General features: G+C 42.5%; 1 protein-coding gene across 4 annotated transcripts in view; it reads left to right on the top strand.

Moving 5' to 3' along the window:
• ARHGEF28 (Rho guanine nucleotide exchange factor 28) overlaps positions 1-16502 on the top strand; it is a 244137-nt gene that overhangs the window by 13381 nt on the left and 214254 nt on the right. For 3 of the 4 annotated variants that reach the window (XM_061621010.1, XM_061621004.1, XM_061620991.1), the window contains exon 2: positions 13501-13544. The exons of the other annotated variant lie outside the window; for it this stretch is intronic. In XM_061621010.1, the coding sequence (XP_061476994.1) occupies positions 13512-13544 (33 nt within the window). In that variant the 5' untranslated portion in view covers positions 13501-13511. The remainder of the gene's footprint in view (positions 1-13500; positions 13545-16502) is intronic. 4 annotated transcript variants of the gene reach the window in all.

Here is a 16502-nt window from a genome sequence, read left to right as displayed (position 1 = left end):
AAAATCTTGAAAGCAAGTCCCAATGCAACGCAGGGCATTCTTTCTGTACAAAGACGCTAATGCACTTAAGTCAGGAACATCAAGAATGTAGACCCTAATCTTAACCTGTTTTCAGTCATCCAGCTAACTACATATGAGGCCTGGGCAGGGCTTGAACCATAGAGGAAGATACTCCTCCTAGCCCTGAGGCAGCAGGCCAGGCAAAGGAAAGGCTGCTAATGCATCATAACCTGATAGGGAACAGCATAACTCCTACTGCTTCTGTCAGCTAACTCTGTTAGGCCAGTTCCTACCAAAAAGATTTCTCTATTTCTTTCTGGTATTCATTATCTTAGGCTGCATACACACAATCAATTTAAAGCACATGACTTCCCCCAAAGAATACTAGAAACTGTAGTTTACTCCTACAGAGCTACAATTTCCAGCACCCTTAACAAACTACAGTTCCCAGCATTCCTTGGGGAAAAGCAGGTGTTTTACATTTATGGTGTATGCACAGCCTTAGATAGGGCCAGCCCAAGACAGTTTGCTGCCTGATGAGGACAAGCTGTCCCTCTCCCCACCCCATCACATTTCATGTAAAGAAGCCAAGTGGATGGGCAGTTGTGTTTCAACACTGGTGACGGGATAGCATCCTCCACTGCACCTGACCAGATTAGGGGGCTCAGGTCAGGCTGGGTAGCATACCTAGCTCTCTCCTCTAACAGAGAGAATGGCTGAAGGACTTGGGAGGAACAGCCCTAGGGGCTGCCTTTGATAACCCCAACATCTTTTGTCACTTTGCCCAATGCTAGGTAGACCCTGATCTTGGAGCCACACGAGATGTGATGGCAGCAGATCATGTGTGCAGAACTGAATCTGTGGCTGAATCCTTAAAAGGTGGTGTTGTGATTTAAAGCATCCTGGTGGGGCTCTGTGAGTGGAAGTAATGCCTTTACTGTAAAAGAAAACGCAGAAATTGTGTCCCGCTGCTGTCATATATAACAGCAGCCAGGGCTTGCTATACCTTTTGGTTGCAGGCTGACAGATCTCTTATCAGACTGGTCTTCTGCTGAGTAGTTTCTGAAGCCCAGGGCTGGCCCTAAGCCTCACTGAGCCATTTGTCTCAGGTGGCAGATTAGGAGGGGCAGCGGAATGAAGCCTCCCTTGTGCCACCTGCCCAAATCCTTGCTTGCCTGCCAGAAAGAACTTGCCTCATTGCCAACCACAGTTGTGCTGCTCAAGCGTGTAGGAAGCTGCCTCATACTTAGTCAGACCATTAGTCCATCTAGCTCAATATTGTCTACACTGAGTGGCAGCGGCTGTCCAGATTTTCTGGCAAGAGTCTCTCCCAGCCCTACCTGGAGATTTATTTATTTATTGTATTTGTATACTGCCCCATAGCTGAAGCTCTCTGGGCGGTTTACAGTAACTAAAAACATTAAAAACATATACAAATTTAAAACACATCTTTTAAAAACAATTTAAAACACAATTTTAAAAATTTAAAACAATTTAAAAACATGTGGAGGATTGAACTTGGGACCTTATGCATGCAAGGCAGATGCTCTGGCACTGAGCTATAGCCTTCCCCAAATGCTCCCACTGATGGCAGCTGCCTGAACAAACATCTTGGCAAAACCTTGTAAGACTTGGGGTGGCTTCTCTGTGGTGCGTGCATTAAGTAGCAACCATCAGTGCAATGGGGTGCAGCTGTGGCAAGTCCTGCCTTGTCTTGGGTGGCAAAATGGCTTGCGCTGCCCCTGGTCAATTCTTCCATGAGTTAGCTTAAACTGAAAGGGACTGCTTTCACCTTGAAGCGGGGGCAATTACCATGGCTAAATTGCTACGTGCGTTGCTATGAAGCTGTGGTTTAATGGCCTGGTCAAGCAAGAAGCCTGAACTGCAATTAAGGATGGTGCTAAAGAGTGGAGAGGATGAGGGGCACGCACTGCGCACCCTCATGGCTGGCTCCCAACCCCTTTAGCTGTGATTAACAAAGACCCTGCCATCACCTCTGCCCTGTCTTCAAGTCCTGTCCACATCTGCTATTTCATTAGTTTCTCCACCTTATATTCCACAGAGGGAAATTGCGTGGTTTGAGGGTCCTGTCGCATTTTTTTCATAGTCTTGGAGCTGTTTGCTAGCATTAAATGCCCCCCAAACAACTCAAAGAGCAGCACTGCTATTTTTCTTAAGATATTAGCAGGATCTTCCACAAGAACAGGAAGTGGAAGATGATCAATTATGTGTTCTGTTGCACGTCCCCTTCAGGAAATACCATTATTAATGTGTGACTCTACCAGGACTTGTTTGAAGGAAATAATGACCAGGTTTTAAAACAATGGTTGCTGTCCTCTTGTGCAGAAGACATAATACGTTCCTGAGAGTGCTCGTCGGGGTTTAAGGCTGCTTGAGATGCAGGCCAGTGTAATGTAAGAATGGCTATCACATGTCTGTTTCACTGCCAGGATATGGGTGATATCCAGTGATAGTGATACTCAGAGCAGACCATTGAAATGAATCATCTTAAATTACTTAAGCCCATTAATTTAAATGGGTCTCCCCACAGTATCAGTAATGTTGGATAGCACCTCATGGTTAGAGGGGAAAAATTGGTTTGAGCAAACCACCATTGTAGCTTTCGAGCATTTTAAAGTGTCTCTAGTACATATCTTAAGAGAGGAGTCTGAATGGCTTAAGGCTGCAGTCCCAAGTTCATCTACTCTAGGGAGATACCATAGCTTAGTGGTGGAGCACATGCTTTGCAGGCCGAAAGCCCTGAGCTCAGTTCCTGAAATCTCCAGTTAAAGGGACCAGGTAGCAGGTGACGGGGAAGATCAGTGCCTGATAGTGTGTGGAGAGCCACTGATAATCAGAACAGAGCATTTCTGTTCAGCTGGTGTGTTGGGACCCACTACTGGTGTGATCTAAAGTGGGTCACAACAACAGCACCAGCACAACCAGCACCAGCACCAACACTATACAAATATATGGTAAAAAATTAAGAAATGGCTCCCCAAATGTATGTTTCGTTAAACATGTGTCTGGGCCTGAAAAGGTTGAAGACTGTTGGAGTAAAGAATTCTGGACTAGATAAACAAATAGTCTTTCCTGGTGGAAGGCAACTTTCTATGCAGTAGGGAATAAATTCCACTGAAATCAGTAGTACTTCTTGTGAGTAATATTAAACAGTGGAGGATCATGCTGCAATTGGCTTCAATCACACAGAGATCACCGTCTTGTTTTCATAGTTCTTACAGTCAAATATAATTGCATTGTTAACAGTAGTATCTGTACACCAAGTCTGAATGTCAGGAGTATGTAGAGAAGCAATCCTGAAAACTGCTCCACTTTTATGGAGAAAAAAACTTGTTCCCTTACCCTTTCCTTAAGTGTACAAAAAGCAGCATACGTTTAGGTATTCAGCAGCCTAGGTTAAGCAAAGAAGGGTGCTTTAATAAAATGCAATTTTGAAAGTGACGCTATATATCTTATAGATATTAGGTATGGTCTGGTTTTCGCTGGCCTTGAAATTTTCATGGCCTTGTTGTGTATTCTGCTTTTAAATAAACATTTTGTGCCAAGAAGCTGAATTCTGCATTATAGAGCCACGAGAGTGGCTGTATACTATAGTCAGCGGGGATTTTTCACATTCCGCAATGTTAAATGGAAAATATCCCCCCATGCCATTCTGAGGCTTCCCATAAGCTCATTTCAAAACAAAACCTTACAAAACTTATAGTTCTGAACTCAGAAACGCTTGCTTAACAACCCTGTCAATTTTCATGGCGATACACAAAACAGTCAGAAAGAATCAAGAGTTCAAAGTCTAAAAAGAGAGAAAAAAACTCAGAGCCTTTTTGGACTTTTTTCTGCGAGTTCTCATAATCTGCTGAAATTCATTAAAAATCAGCCATGTTCACAGAGTACCTGTAATCCTAATACTGACCTTGCCCCATACACTGACCTTCATCTTCTACAGTTAAAAGAATGCCTGGCTGATTTTTAATTAATTTAAGAAATTTTGTCTGGAAGCCTATTATAACGCGGGGCATGCTCAGTAAGGACCAACTGTCAGTGTTCTAAAAGCCTCACAGCTGCTGGGCTTGGCTAATCAGAGGGCCACACCCACACCAGACTTGATTTCACTTGAGACAGTCATGGCTTCCCTCAAAGAATCCTGGGAAGTGTAGTTTGTGAAGGGTGCTGAGAGGGGACTCCTATTCCCCTGAGAGAATGGTTAACAGTCAGCCGCTCTGATTAAAGGTCTGTGAGAGAAACAGGGCGTCTCCTAGCAACTCTCAGCACCCTTCACTAACTACACTTCCCAGGATTCTTTGAGAGAAGCCATGATTGGCTTTGAGCCATGGCTTTGAGAGAAGCCATGATAAATTGTTTTAAATTGTTTTTAAATTTGTACATTTGTTTTTAATGTTTTTAGTTATTGTAAACCGCCCAGAGAGCTTTGGCTATGGGGCAGTATTTAAATACACTAAATAAATAGATAAATAAATAATGATTGTCCAAAGTGTAATAGAGGCCTGGTGTGGATGTGGCCAGGGACAGCTTTGTTTTAAATTTGGGTGGTAGGTAGGGTTGCCAGGTTCAGGGCCTGAGACTGATCCTGTATCTTTAGTAGAAGAGAAAGTCAGCCAACTGCCGGTGTTCTTGCAACATTGTAATGGGAAAAACCACAAGGTAGAATTGTCCCTTCCCCCTGCCCAACTGTGAAAGATACAAAAGACATCTTGGTTGCCAGGCCCAGCCTGGTCAGTTTTACCTATCCTAATCATGATTGCGTAGGAGTAAATCCGATTCAACTCAATAATCATACAAATGATCAGACCTGCCTTTTCCCTCCTTCCCCTTTCCTCTCCCTTTCTCCTCCCCTCTTCCTTCTTCCGCCTTCCCTGCCCACTCCAGCCCTCCGTCCCTCCCCCCCAGTCAGTTTTACCTATCCTAAGCATGATTGCACGGAAGTAAATCCCACTGAACTCAATAAACATGCAAACGACCACATCTGTCCTTCTCCCCTCCCCCTCCTGCCTGCTCCCATCCCAGTCCTCCCCTCTGCCTTTCCACCCCTCTCTCCTCCCCCTCCTCCCTCCTCCCTTCCCCATCCCCTGTGGTCAGTTTCACCTATCCTAAGCATGATTGCCTGGTGTGTGTGTGTAAATCCCACTTAACTCAATAAGCATGCAAATGATCAATCCATTCTCAGCAAACTTGCACGGATCCCATTTCTTACCTCCCGGATTAAAAAGCAGGGAAATTCACTAATAGACAAAAAACCTTGCGGTTTAAGAATGTACCTATAGCCCACAGATATTTTTACCAAACTTTAAAAAGCAGGGAAATTGGGCAGCTATAGTGAATGCACCAGGGGAGCAGGAGACCTGAACTCCTCTCTGAGATATTGTACTGCCCTACAAAGTTGTCAAAATGCAAAGACAATTTGGGTTGGTCTTTCACAGTCCAATCCACTTGCTGTGTAGCTTGGAAGAATTTGGTAACATGTGCCTCTGAGCATATGGTGAGTGGTGGCAACATCTGTAATCAGCCCAAATAATAGAAAGAAGATATGTCCTGTGCTGATCTTGTTTTAGCAGGGAGGAAGCAACATTATTAAGACAGTTGATATAGTTCAGATGGTCACTTTAAATATGTCTGATTTACTTTGCAATTTTAGTGAAGTTTTCTATAGGAAATCATTTTTTTTTGCTTTTGTTTCTATGAATATGTGAAGTACAGCAACACTTTGCAAAATTTATACTAAAAAAACTCCAAACATAATTGTGGAATAATGGCACTGACTTCTGCAAAATAGTCTCCAGTGGACCTCAGAAGTGTCGCAATTTGCACAAGATAAAACAGTGGGAGGTGAAATATATTCTAGCAAAATTCTAGGTGTGCTCTATGTTTTTAATTGATCGTGAACACCTTGCCTTAAATAAAGTGGTTTAAACATAGCAGGCTGAAAACATGCATCCTCTTTTTTCCAACAACTAGAGTCATTGCTAAAGTAGCAGCATATTGTAATCAGTCTGATTTTACATTAAACTGCAGTTTCAGGTCCAACTGTTAATGCACCCAAAATAGAAATAGACCATAACCTCCAATTTGAAACAAAAAAGGCTATCTTCACCATCATATGACATTGACCAATAAAAAGGCTTTGAAATTAATAAAAATAAATTTGACACAGATTTCTAGGATGAATAATGAGGGAAATAAAATTTTCTAGTTTAGATTCTCTGTAGAAACATTAGTAACACAGGAAAGAAGCAAAGTAAGAAGAACACCAACAAACATACAAAAATATAATTCTCCACCTTTGGAGATGGCAGGTGTTGCCACCACTCACCATATGCTCAGAGGCACGTTACCAAATTCTTCCAAGCTACACAGCAAGTGGATTGGACTGTGAAAGACCAACCCAAATTGTGTTTGCATTTTGACAACTTTGTAGGGCAGTCCAATATCTCAGAGAGGAGTTCAGGTCTCCTGCTCCCCTGGTGCATTCACTATAGCTGCCCAATTTCCCTGCTTTTTAAAGTTTGGTAGAAATATCTGTGGGCTATAGGTACATTCTTAAACCGCAAAGTTTTTTGCCTATTAGTGAATTCTATATAAGATGTGCAAATCAAACAAAATTTCATAATTCTGCTAGTCTTGGAGAGGATCGTGAATCTATGCCAAGTTCTGAAGCCCAACTCTTGGTCTATCCCACTGGGCACCTTACTGAGCTCCCCCCCCCCCGGGTTTTAAATCAGAAATAACCATGCACTTCCAAGCATTTATTTTCAGCCATACCAGCTAGAAATCTGCTTTCCCCCCTATTTTTAAAATAAAGTTCAGGTGACTGAATTATATATTTAGTAACTCATGTTCTGCTCCCTTTTTTTCTTTTTCCCTTGTGTCATATTGTGGTGTGTACATTGTCCTGACTCTTTAATTTTCATTTCTGTTTAGAAAAGAAAATCCCAAATATTACTGGGGCAATGCAAGATAAAGCAAATATTAGTTTCCAAATGCCTATGCTGTAGGATCATAACTCCAGGATTTATGCAGTGAGAGAAACCTTTTTAGGGATCTTGATGAAGGGTGCCTTCTGTAAGCAGTGGGGATAGGTGGTTCTGACTCAGTGGTGCAGTTAATCTGCTGTGGGCTTTAGTTTAGTTTTCGCGCCTTGGACAGCTCCTTGAAAATTCAGACTAGAACTTGGAGTAGATTCACTGCCCAGTTGACATCAGAATCACCCCCTGTGAGGGATATGGTACAGTTTGTGAAGGGCACATGCCCCTGAGTCTCTTATGTTGTATTCTTACACCTCACAGAGAAAGACAACATGGTTGGGCCCTTTCTGTGCCAAGTGGGGACCAAGATGGCAACAATGGCTTTTGGTGGCTGGATGGGCTCCCTAATCGTTCAGGGCCTAACAGCTGAGGGTCATGGGTATATAAATTAAGAGAATGCCTTAAAAGTACTATATGCCGTAACAGGAAATCCAGATAGCAATGGTCAAATCAAACTTGGCAAACTGGTGCCAACTTGGCAGGTTGATTTGGCCACTGCTATGTTCTGCCAATCTCATGAGAAAACCCCCAAACATAAGCACTTCATTAGGTTTGCCTCTGTGCATGTGAAGTTCTGAAGACCTTGAAATTGCCCATAAGTAGTTAGCACCTGGACAGGAGACTGAGCAGTCATATAGGTACATGGTGTACACTGTATTTCTACTTAAATAATAGTAAATATAGTAAATATTTTAAAATATGCATCTGTACATACAAATTAGCATACGTGCAATTTATGCAAGTCTGCATCCTCTTTTGTCTTCTTTTTTGGTGACATATTTCCTCTTTTTTTGGCAATCTGTGTAAGAGGCCACCATAATAATAGGGGACACTACACTCAGTACATCTTGCCTGCCTGGTGGTGATCTTGGCAGAGGGGGAAAAGTTTTTTCTGTTGTTTGGAGTTCATAGGAACAAAACAGGCAGCTGTCTTATACTGAAGCTGGCGTTTGGCCCACCTAGCTCAGTATCACCTATACTGACTGGCAGTGGCTCTCCAGGATTTCAGACAGAGGACTCTCCCAACCCTACCTGGAGATTCTGGGGATTGAAGCTGGGACCTTCTGCCTGCAAAGCAGATGCTCTGCCACTGAGCAATGGGAGTTCTGCACAGCATAAGTGGTCTCTTTGCTGCAAGTATATTGATTGGGTAGCTACTATTTCTGTCTGCCTGAATAATGTCCTTGTGGTGGAAAGAAAGTTTGCATTGGGCTCCCCCTCACATGGAGGTTACTTCCATGTAGTTAAGTAATGTAATGTGTGAATTAGCTCTTACAGCAGCCTTTGGCCAGCCTTGCAATGTGCTGGCTGGGGCTGATGGGAGTTGTAATCAAGAACATCTGGAGGGCACCATGTTCGTTAAGGCTGCCTTATAGAAACAAGGGATCTTGTCAAAAGAGTTTTGTTTTGTTGTAGCGGAAATCGTAGAGGTAGATTTGTTGGTGTGTGTGCGTTGTTGTGTGAAACAGCATACATTACGTTGGAGTTAAGTTGAGCAAGAAACATCCTCAGAGCATGTTAAGAGTCTTTATTGAAAGACATTAAGGCCAGAGGCTTAAGAGTAAATACATGTAGAGATTCTTCAGTCACCCCCCTTCTGGTACATCTCTCTCCATAGATAAACACAAAAGACAGCCTCTCAGCTCAGAGGCATAATTCAGAAGAGCAACAACTCACATAGACTCTGTTACAACTTTCCCAGCTGTTATCAGATGGCTACCATAGCAACGGCCTTCACTGTCCGTTCCCAGACTGGCAAAGACATAACTCCTCTTTAACCACAGTTACGTCTTCACACTTGCAGGCTTCATGGAAAACTACTAGAGACAGTAATGCCTACTGGTCACCAGCCCAACAGCCTCCCTTTTTTCCATTAAGACTGCAAAATACACATGAAATACATCTCCATAATACATAGTCATACAGTCATACATTTCTACAATACCTCTTGCAATACATTTCAGTACATTGCATTTTCAGTTCAGTACAGTTCAAACTTACATCTCAGTACATAGCAGTACATTTCAGAAACTCTCTGTACATTTAGCTAAAACATTGTTCAATCAAACTTTGGTTCAACACATGTCAAATAAAGTGTCTCAGGATCCATGTCTACAACTTTATTCATTCCAGGACTTGTTATTAATCCCACAGTAAATCTGTCAGGCGGTTTGCCTAAATTCGCTCTCGTGGAGCGTCTTAAAGGAACCAGAGCCTTGGCTCTCTCTGCCCCCCCATTTGTGCTTGTGCTTGGCACAACCTGCACAGGAGCTTCCATTTCCTCAGCTTTTCGTTTCTTCGATCTGCGTTTTCCAGAAATGAGCTCATTCAAAGCATCTCTGAGAGGCATTTGCGCACCCTCCACTGTAATGTCAGCATCTGGCCCAAACTGTGTTCGTGTTTGTGTGTCATTTGTTCCTGTAAGAAGGACCGTCTCCCCCTGAGCCCAAGGCTCCTCTGAGACTTTAATGCTTCTGCTCAGAATTAACTGCTGTGCCTCTGGACACCAAACTCCGAAACATGCATTCTCTTGTGGTCTAGGTGCATGTTTGCCACGTCTCTTACCCTGTGGCTTGTAAACTCGGCTGCAATGCACTCTTTCAGGCATCAGCCTGACTGCATTACATGAATACTGTGGCTGTGTGCTTTTAACAGCTGTCATCTTACAGCTCTGGCGGTCATTCCCTTTCCGCCCCATTAAACTCAAGGCATCAGCACACTTCACACCCATGGTCATTTTAAACTGCCCTTGTGTCATGAAACCCTGACAGACAACATTTTCTCCTTTTTGCACCCAACATTTTCCTTTATCAAACCAGACTGAAAATTGACAACTCACCAGTTTGCCCACTGATAAAATATTATGAGCCAAGTCCGGAACGAACAAACAGTTTGACATTATTCCAAGTTTGTCAGATTTAATCAGACCTTTAGCTTTTACGGATTTCCGTGATCCATCAGCAAGTAAAACAAAGTCCTGCTCATCTGTAGACGTGTAAAACAGACTCCTGTCTTTAATTAATATATGGCTTGCTCCGCTGTCGACAATAAAGTTAATTTGTTCCAAGTCTTTAGACTTCTGTTTACAAACAAGGTTCACACTTCCCTGCTTCAAGCCTCCGTCCCTGGAGTTTCGCTTGATTGCACAATCTTTACGGAGATGCCCACGAGCTCCACTGGCAAAACAAGACTTCAGCCGCTGCTGCTCCCACTTGTTTTCCTGTCTGCTTTCGGCAGCCTGCTCCGGTTCGGCATATTTCTCCTCCTTGCTTCTGACAGCTCCCACCGGCTGGGCTCTCAGCGCCTCCTGCCTCCTCTGCCATTCCTGGGACAATTCCTGCAACGCGTCCCACATCTTTTTAGCTGACGGCTCATCTCTCACACACATCAGTAGAGAATCCGATAGAGCCAAGATTATAAACGCCTGCGCCCTCTGATCTCGACGCTTCCAGGCCGCGGTCAATACCGCCGGGGTTTTTTCTTCAATCACGTCCCATATATCCTCTGTTATCAGCAAAGCCCACATCCTCGGCTTCCAGCTGGCAAAATTCTTCTCATTAAGTCGTTCCATCGGCAAGCCTCCCCCAGACAGGTTTACAGCCATGTTGCTCACCTCCGTCTGGTTCAATCAATCAAGCTGCCCTCTCTGGAACTCCGTCTGCCGTTCAGACCAGCAACTTACTCCCGTGTAATGCTCTGTGGAGCGTAACCATCCTCTGCTACCACTGTTGGCTTGTGTGCGTTGTTGTGAGAAACAGCATACATTACGTTGGAGTTAAGTTGAGCAAGAAACATCCTCAGAGCATGTTAAGAGTCTTTATTGCAAGACATTAAGGCCAGAGGCTTAAGAGTAAATACATGTAGAGATTCTTCTCACCCCCCTTCTGGTACATCTCTCTCCATAGATAAACATAAAGACACAGCCTCTCAGCTCAGAGGCATAATTCAGAAGAAAAGCAACACATAGACTCTGTTACAACTTTCCCAGCTGTTATCTCCCGTTACCATGACAACCTGTCTGACCTTCAAGTCTGCTCTCTCAGGCCAGACATGGCAGATAAGACTGCTTCTCAAAACAAATGCTTGTAACTTTCCAGACCTGATGAAAATATCCTTAGGCAGTACGGCCTAATGCCAACATCCGTAGGAGAAGAAATGTTTAAACAGTATCTGACTCATTGCATGCTGCATGGAATGAAATAATAGACTGTGCAAAACAGAAGCATAATGATTTTGGAAAATATGGAAATCCATTTCTGAGATGATGTCTTTTAGGGCAGACTTTCTATTTCAGGTCTGATTTTATTTTATTGCTGTTGGGAATGTTTTGCATAGCACATACCCATTAAATGATAAACCATTCCAAATTTTACCACCCCACTGAATTAATTTCAAATAAAATATTTTTGAGGATCTCCATTGTGGCTGTGATGGAAGGAGGAACACAAATTGTTTAAGGCCCTCCTCCGAGTACCATCCCATCAAGAGGCTCGGAGGGTGATGACTAGAACCAGGGCCTTTTCAGTAGTGGCCCCCGAACTGTGGAACAGTCTTCCTGATGAGGTGCGCCTGGCGCCGACGCTACTATCTTTTCGGCGCCAGGTGAAAACCTTTTTATACTCCCAGGCATTTTAAAGTGTATTTTAAACAGCATTTCCGTATTTTGGATGTTGTTTGGTTCGTTATTGTTTTTTTTTTTTTTTATTGTATTTATATATTGTGCTTGTTTTTATCTTTTTGTACACCGCCCAGAGAGCCTTCGGGATTAGGGCGGTATATAAATTAAACTAAATAAATAAAATAAATAAAAATAATGACTTATAGCTATTTATTCATGTTAAACTGAGAATGATTTACCTAGCTGAAAACTCAATATTACGGTTCAGCACATCCTGGAAATGTTATTCCTTGCCCTTAGGTGAGGAGCTTCAGATCTCTTTCCATTGCTCTTTGAACGTTTGCAGATCAGGAGTTACACCTGAGTAAATGCCTCAGCATGCCGTGTTGAACAGCAAAACTACTGGGCAACTTGTGGTTGTGAGTAGATTTGCTGCTGGAATGGATCAGCACAGCAGGCTGGAACTCTTTCCTGTAAGCTGATCCTGACAAGCAAGAACCCTAAGGTCTAATCCAGCCTTTCCCAACCTTTGGGTCCCCAGATGTTGCTGGACTGCACTTCAGATCATTCCTGACCATTGGCCACGCTGGCTGGGGCTGATGGGAGTTGTAGACCCAAAGGTTGGGAAAGGCTGGTCAAGTCTATGTCACTCTTGGGAAAGAGGCTAAAGAAGCAAACCCCCTTCCCTGAATGAAATTAAGTATACCATGTTCTGCTTTCCAGGAAGGTTTTGGAAAAGCAGGCTGGAACTCTCCTTAAGCAGTTGAACAGGAGGAAAGAGCTCTAGCCAGCTTGTTATTCAAAACAGGAGGCTCCTACTTTAGCCTACCTGTGAGAAATTTGCTTCAGTTTGCATTTAAAGATACAGCCACCTATTTCACACTTTTTGAAACAATATGCGAACAAAAACACAGCCACAGTTCCAAATTCACACTTCTCCAAATTTTGCAATGTAGTTGTCCAGCTGAGTAGTATGTACAAAAATGCATATACTAGGGTGGAAATATGAAGAACTGAATTTAAGATTGGAAAAGTAATAATGGAGAGAATCCGAAATTGACAGATTCACCCATTCCTATGTGCAAGCAACCATCCAGGCGTGCTGTGAAGCATTATAAGAGCTTGTGCAAAATGGTGGGCGAGGTACCAGGCAAAATGACAGAATGAATGTTATGTTCAATAATAGTTGAACCGCAGACTTCTCTAAACTTATTTTGAAACATAACTTCAGAGCAATACTTTACTCAGAGTATGTTTGATTATTCTGTTGACAAAAGCATGCAGCCCTACCAAAAAAGGACCTTTTTAATTAAAAAAAGTACAACATAATGATAATTCTGACAAATGAAAAATGTATAGGAACCATTAATTGAAGAATTAAACTTGTTGAACATACTAACACCTGTGGTGAAGGAAACTAGAGTGGAAAAAAATTGATCCATAGATTTTCCACCAAACACATTTCCTGAAAGTATCCTATCCAAACTCTTGCTAACAATATATGGAGCTCAAATATTCTAAGATACAGGTTTATAATATGTAATCTCATGGAAAGTGAAGCAAATATATATTGATGATATACAAATATATTTAAATGTAATCCATTTTTAAATTGGTATAACTTTTTCTGTAGTTCCACCTTTGTACCTGCCATGTTCCCTTTGTTATGGACAAATGGAGCAATGGCTTTTACAGATGCTAGGAAATTCCTTACTTGGAGATCAATTCCGATGGCTTTAGTGTTGGTCTCTGAACAGTGCACAGAATAGAGTCAATGCCTTGGATTAAGTGTGTGATAATTACTTTGGTTTACTCTGTTTGTAGATGCTGCAACGATGGAATTGAGCTGCACTGAAGTACCTCTTTATGTAAGTCCCATAACATTAGGTTTGTGTCCTAAATAGACCTTTCTTTTGTTTTCAATAGGATCTTATTGAGAGACAGCATGAAAGATACAATAATTCTGTTCCCTGCAAGGCAGACACTTTAAGCCAATGAATGCTACTGTCTCATTTGAACTGGTATCGCAATAGTGCCTTTCATGCATATTGTGGCACACACTTCTGAAGTAGTTTTGAATAATTTTCACATTCTGGCATAAATATTACAGCACTTCTCTATCCTTTTAGCTGGCAGTATTTGGAATGGAGACTCTAAATATGGCATGAAAATAGTCCATTATGAATCATACATTTCTATTATGAATCTTTTATCCTTCTTTCCCCTGTCATAATAACTCTAGAAGTCATACTAATGACAAGTAAAGGGCATTGCATTTTGAGTTGGGCACAGAACTGATAAAAAACAGGCTTGGTTCAGAATTAATGGGTAACCATAGTTTCTGCCTACAATCAGGAGTAACCAATGTGGGTGACTACCAGATGTTGCTGAACTACTAGTTCCCATTATCCCTGACTGTTGGTCATGGTGACTGATGGAATTCAACAGCACCTGGGGAGTATCACCTTGGCTACCCTGCCATGGGAAGACTTGAGATCCTGCACCTTTATCTCATCCCATCTGTTCCCCATTTTTACACTTCAGAAGTGGAGATCGGAAGTTTCTGCTTCTGATTTAACAGTGGTTTGTTTAAACTCCAGTTCATTAACAGACCAGGATTAGAAACCATGGTTTGACCAGGGCTTACTCTCACTAACTAGAGTGTGTGTGTGTGTGGGATGTTTGGCCCTCAGCCCAATTTTATGCAGTCCTCAGCTGAATTTCATGAAGGAGGGAGAGTAGGAGGGCAGCGGGGGAGGGGAGCCATAATGGATGGAGCAATGGAAAAAGACTCAGCAAACCTTTCAAAAGAGTAATCTGGCCATCCCCGAACTGGCAGGGAAAGGGGGGGAGGAAGAGTGGCAGAAACAGAAAAGATATCGTCCTGCCCACCACCACCTTCAGCCCCACCCACTGATGGCATGCGGTCCCTGACAATTATTCTCCAAGGGAATGTAACAGTCAACAACTAAAAATTCCCTGTCCCTGAGCTAGTTCCCAAGTTGAGACATAGTGAGCTGTGGCTTGTTTCAAATTGCTGCCAGATTAATTGAGGTCACATTTTAAATTGATTAATCTAACAAATCAATCAACTAAATCGACGCTGTTGTTGATACAGAGTCAGAGGTGGTGTCTAGCAGTGTTGAGGTGGATTCTTTACAGGTATTTTTCTTGAATAGTGCACAGGCAGCTTGGAGCTGTGAGGCCTGCCACCTGCTTGCTTTATCCTTGCCCATCTTGGCTGGTGAGAGCATTGAGGGTGGGACTGAGTGTTTGGATGCTGGAAATAGTAAATGTTTCCCTTAATGTGGGGGTAGTCGCTAGCTGCCTCAAGGAGGCGCTGGTGAGGCTGCTCCTAAGAAAGTTCAGTTTGAAAAAATGAAATGGACTGCCTTCAAATCGATTCCGACTTATGGGTGACCCTATAGGGTTTTCATGGTAAGCGGTATTCAGAGGGGGTTTACTATTGCCTCCCTCTGAGTCTGAGTGACTGGCCCAAGGTCACCCAGTGAGCTTCATGGCTGTGTGGGGATTCAAACCCTGGTCTCCCAGGTCGTAGTCCAACACCTTAACCACTACACCACACTGGCTCTCTAAGTTCAGTTTAGACTCTACTACTTCAGACAATTACCACCCAGTCTTGAATTTGCCTTTTGGAGGGCAAGGTGAGGGAGTGGGCAGCTGCCATGTAGCTCTAGATGGTCTTTGATGAACCTAATTATTGGATTCATTCCAGTCTGGCTTCAGGCCTGGTTCTGAGATAGAAACAGCCTTGTTACGCCCTCTTCCAGGCTTATTTTTCACAATGATTTCAACTGGAACTAAGTGCAATTAACATAGTCAGGTTCCAGTGTATTATCTGTATGCTGCTGCTGCTGCTTTGATTATTAGTTTTTTGTTTTAATGCATTTATTTCATTTTAGTGTGCTGGGGTTTTTTATGTGGGGGGTAGGGCTATTTTTGATTTAAAGACATGTTACAGTACAACATGCTTACTTAAAAGTAAATCTGATTGATTTCAGTATGAATTGCTCCTTAGTAAGTATGCATAGGATTGTAGCCTTAGTCAATTCAATCTGCATATATTTGCATATGAATAAAACAATATTTATGAAAATACAGCATATGTTCTTTGCTCTTAAGTGCTTTTAATGCTGCCTTGCAATAGGTGTTTTCCTAGAAAAGGCATTCCATTGCGTGTTTCTGATAGGACAGGAATACCTTTTTAAGTTGGCACCTGCCACTTGCAGTTTTTGCAAGTTCTTGTCTTCAAAATAATTAACTTTTTTTTAAAAAAATAACTGTTCCCTGATTAATTTAGTTAACCTTCTTAATCAATTAAAATGCTTTGATTAACTAACCAATCAGTTGACTAAGGCTGCAATCTTAAATACATCTTAGCAAGCAAGCCTCATATAACAATGCCTAGAATTATAAGTTGCTTCTCTGCATGTGAAGATTCCTCTCCTATCTGCATCCCTCCACGCTGTATCCTCTAATATTACCAGGGATTCCCTAACCTTCAGGAACTCAGGGCACCGCAAATAGAAGGAGCCCCTAGAACTCTGTTCCATGCATGAGAGGGGAATTAGGATCCAAACCACTGGGATTTACTTCAGGATTCATAGGTTTGTGTTGCAGTAATTTTTTGGACATTGTGGATTTTTAATGTTGTTCATTACCTTGGGTGTCCTTTGGGCAGAGATGTGACTGATTTATTCTCTGTTCAGGAATTCATCTGAAAGTGTGGGGGCACAAACTGTGTAGGGACTGTGTCCATACCCAGTGATCCTGCATGTGCTGGTTCCTCTCCCTCCACTCCTGCA

Source organism: Rhineura floridana, chromosome 1, assembly GCF_030035675.1.
Source record: "Rhineura floridana isolate rRhiFlo1 chromosome 1, rRhiFlo1.hap2, whole genome shotgun sequence".
Classification (NCBI taxonomy): Eukaryota; Metazoa; Chordata; class Lepidosauria; order Squamata; family Rhineuridae; genus Rhineura; species Rhineura floridana.
The sequence above is the reverse complement of the archived record's forward strand: the minus strand, read 5'-3'. Positions and strand labels throughout refer to the sequence as shown.